Source organism: Sceloporus undulatus, unplaced genomic scaffold (assembly GCF_019175285.1).
Source record: "Sceloporus undulatus isolate JIND9_A2432 ecotype Alabama unplaced genomic scaffold, SceUnd_v1.1 scaffold_6128, whole genome shotgun sequence".
Taxonomy (NCBI): Eukaryota; Metazoa; Chordata; class Lepidosauria; order Squamata; family Phrynosomatidae; genus Sceloporus; species Sceloporus undulatus.
The window spans coordinates 1-3,218 of NW_024809047.1; the positions used below are offsets into that span (position 1 = coordinate 1).

Here is a 3,218-nt window from a genome sequence, read left to right on the forward strand (position 1 = left end):
TTGGCCTGGGCTTAGCCCTTGGCGCACAAAGATTACCCAATGATGGCGGCTGGGAGGAGGAGGAGGAGCGCACCAAACAGGAATGGAAAGCCTTTCATGAAGTGCAGGCAGGCCGGGTAAAGGGAGCTGAAGACCCCCGTGGCCACTAGAGAGCACAGCCCTTCCACGCAAGCCACGGCCGCAAAGAGGGCACCTGGGAAGAGAAAGGGAGGAAGCACAGCGCTCAGGCGGAGGCAAGTCCTGGGCCCCAACACGAAGCCCATTCTGTTGATGGGGCAAATGTGCATAAGTACTTTTTAAGTGTCTTTTATTTAGAAATGGGCAGCATCCTTATCGCTATCTAGCAATGAAGTAGGAGGCCAAAGGCATACAACTCCACTCCTAGTCTTTGGGCATCCATCCATCCATCCATCCCTTTAATTACAGCCTATTATTTCCTAAAGCTGGGATTCAAGCCCGACTTATAAAATAACACTTTGTTTGTTGGTGTTGGGTGCCTTCAAGATGTTTCTGATTTATGGCGACCTTAAGGCAATCTTCTCCTGGGGTTTTGTTTGCGGGATTCATTCAGAGGGGAATCCAGAGATATAGCCGTGTTAGTCTCTAGAATCAGTGCATAGAGAGATCTTGCAGCACCTTTGAAACTCACTGAAAGAAAGAAATTGGCAGCAGCTTTCCTAAACTTCAGTCTGCTTCTGAGGATGCAGAAGGAAGTTGCAAGGTCTCTCTGTGTCCTCATTCAGAGGAGGTTTCCTGTCATTGCCTTCCTCTGAGGCTTGTCCAAAGTCACACACCAGATATCCATGGCTGAATAGGTATTCAAACCCTGGACTTCTTGGAGCCCTAACCCAATATGCAAACCAGTGACCATACTGGGTTACCGCATCATATCCCACTTACCTTGCTCCGTCTCGTCTGCTAATTTCGACAGCTTTGAGCGGAGGACGGGAGTGACCATCATGGAAAGGAAGAGGAGGCCGTAACCTGTCCAGGAAAGGAAGAGAAAAGGAGGAAGGGGTTTTGTAAAGTGGGAGACGCCTGGGAGATGTTTCTAGGTTTCTCCTTTTGCATTTTGCAGTTCTCCCCAAAAGGACCCCCCACAAATCACCAAGCATTGGGCAGAAACACCAAGAGACCCTAAATATTAGGAAGGATGCTCAAACCCAGTTTGCTCCAGAGAAAGACGTCAACATGCAAAGCAGACTCTCCCAGAATCTTATGGTCCCCAGAAAATTGGATTAAAGCTCCCAGAATCCCACAGCCTCTGAGTAAGTTGGACTGCAGCTCCCAGAAGTATATGGCCTCCGGATGGGTTGGACTACCGCTTTGGCTGTGGGATGCTGGGAGCGGCAATCCAACCCACCTGGGAGGCCCCCAGATTTGGAGAAACCAATTTATACTTATTAATCGGGAAAAGTAAGGAAACCAGGATGTTTCCAGTGGGTTGTTTGCTCCTCAAAGCAGTGATCTCTCCAAGTGCCTTGGACTTCCAGAATTCCCAGCCAACTTGGCCAATACTCAGGAATTCTGGGGGATGAAGTTCTCAACTCCTGGAGAACCAAAGTCTGGGAACGAGCGCCTTAAAGCATCCCTTCCCATCCTGACCCACCTGTGAACATTATGGGTGTCGTTGCAGCCAGGGCAATGGTCACCAGCCCGGCAACATTGGACAGGAGCCCAGCTTCGGCCACCCAGGAGTCCTGGGTCCACCGCTGGAGCAGCCGCAGCCCGGCCAAGCTGCTCAAGTAGCTCAGGTAAAGGGCGGCTGATCCGTAGCCAATCAAGACCGGGTCCCAGCAGAGCGGGCTGCTCAGTTCGTACAGCACCAGGATGTCCCGCGTCCCAAAGTGCACCAGGACCACGAGGAAGAAGGCCAGGGAGTAGAGGGCCAGCTTCTTCCGTGCCCAGCCCCGGCTGGGTGCCATGTACAGATGGGCCACGGAAACGTAGTGGCGGAGGGTGAAGAGTTTTGCCTGCCGTTTCTGGCCCACCGACTCCCGCAACACAAAAGCGGCATAGAAAGCAGCGGCGAGGCTGGCGGCAAAGACCAGCCAAAAAGGGGCCATGTAGCCCTGGGCGCGGCGCCACGGCCCCCCAAGGATGCTGGCCCCCATCCCTGCCAGGCCCAGGCAGGCCTCCAGGAGGGCCACGCGGAAGGTGCGAGAGGGACCCTCGCTGACGTCGGCCGCGTAGGCAAAGCAGGCGGCCAGGATGAGGTTGTAGTCACCCAAGAGGCCGCTCAGAATCCGGCCGGCCAACAGGTAGCCCACGGGCAACTGGGCATACATCACCGCCAGGTAGATGCCTGCCTGGAGGGCCATGCCCAGCGCCGGCAGGATGAGGACTGGGCGGCGGCCCACATGGTCACTCCAGGGGCCAAAGAGAGTGACTGCAAAGAGGCCCACCAAGAAGCCGGCCAGGTTCAGGTAGAGGTTCCAGTGGGCCACCAGCGTTTCCAGCTCCTGGGGGCAAAACAAATACGTCAGGCGGAGGAAAGTGGGATGGAGGCCTCCAAGGTGCCCCCTTGGAGTTTGCCCAGAATGACAGCAACCCACAAACCAGCTCTTGGGCCACAAGAGAGCCAAGCAAAAGGACTTGGAGGGTTCATCTTGGAAGCCAGGCAAGGAAAACCTGGGAAAGCCTCATCTCCCCAAACTTTGCTCTGCCAGGCTTTCAACTCCCAGAAGCCCCAGCCATCTTGGTCCATGGCCAGGAATCCTGGGAGCTGGAGCCCAAAGGCTGGGAAGCGCTGCGGGAAAACAAGGCAAATGGGTTTTCTATTCCGTTTGCAAAATAAAAACGGCAGACAATTGTAATACTGCTAATATTTTCTGGCCTTGTATAAATTGCATATACCATATATACTTGACTATATATATATATATATAAGTCGAGGGCAGGTTTGGGGGCCAAAATTATGGATTTTGATTTGAGCCCTGGATAAGTCGAAGGCTTAACCTAGGGGCATGTAACAAAGGAGCTAATGTGGATGAAGCAAAGGAAAACATTGCCAAAAAACCTACAAAATCCCAGCAGGCATAACTATCAGTGCCTAGAGTAAAAGCCGGATGGATGAGAGACTAGAAGGGGGTGGCAGTGCTTCCAGAAATGTAGGTTCAAAAATGGACCCCAAAAAACCTGGGTCGACTTATCCATGGGTCAATGTAAGCACTGTATTTTAACTCGTGTGTGTGTGTGTGTGTGTATGGTGAAAGGCA

At 53.0% G+C, this 3,218-nt stretch overlaps 1 protein-coding gene across 1 annotated transcript; it reads right to left on the minus strand.

Annotated features, from left to right (window-relative positions):
• Window positions 1–32: 32 nt before the first annotated feature.
• Window positions 33–2,462, minus strand: LOC121918213 (proton-coupled folate transporter-like; the record flags this gene model as incomplete). The annotated part of the gene is made up of 3 exons (XM_042444299.1): window positions 33–193; window positions 901–984; window positions 1,610–2,462. Coding segments are annotated over 3 exons (1,098 nt in total), but the record flags the coding sequence as incomplete, so codon positions are not given.
• Between the last annotated feature and the right edge of the window lie 756 nt (window positions 2,463–3,218).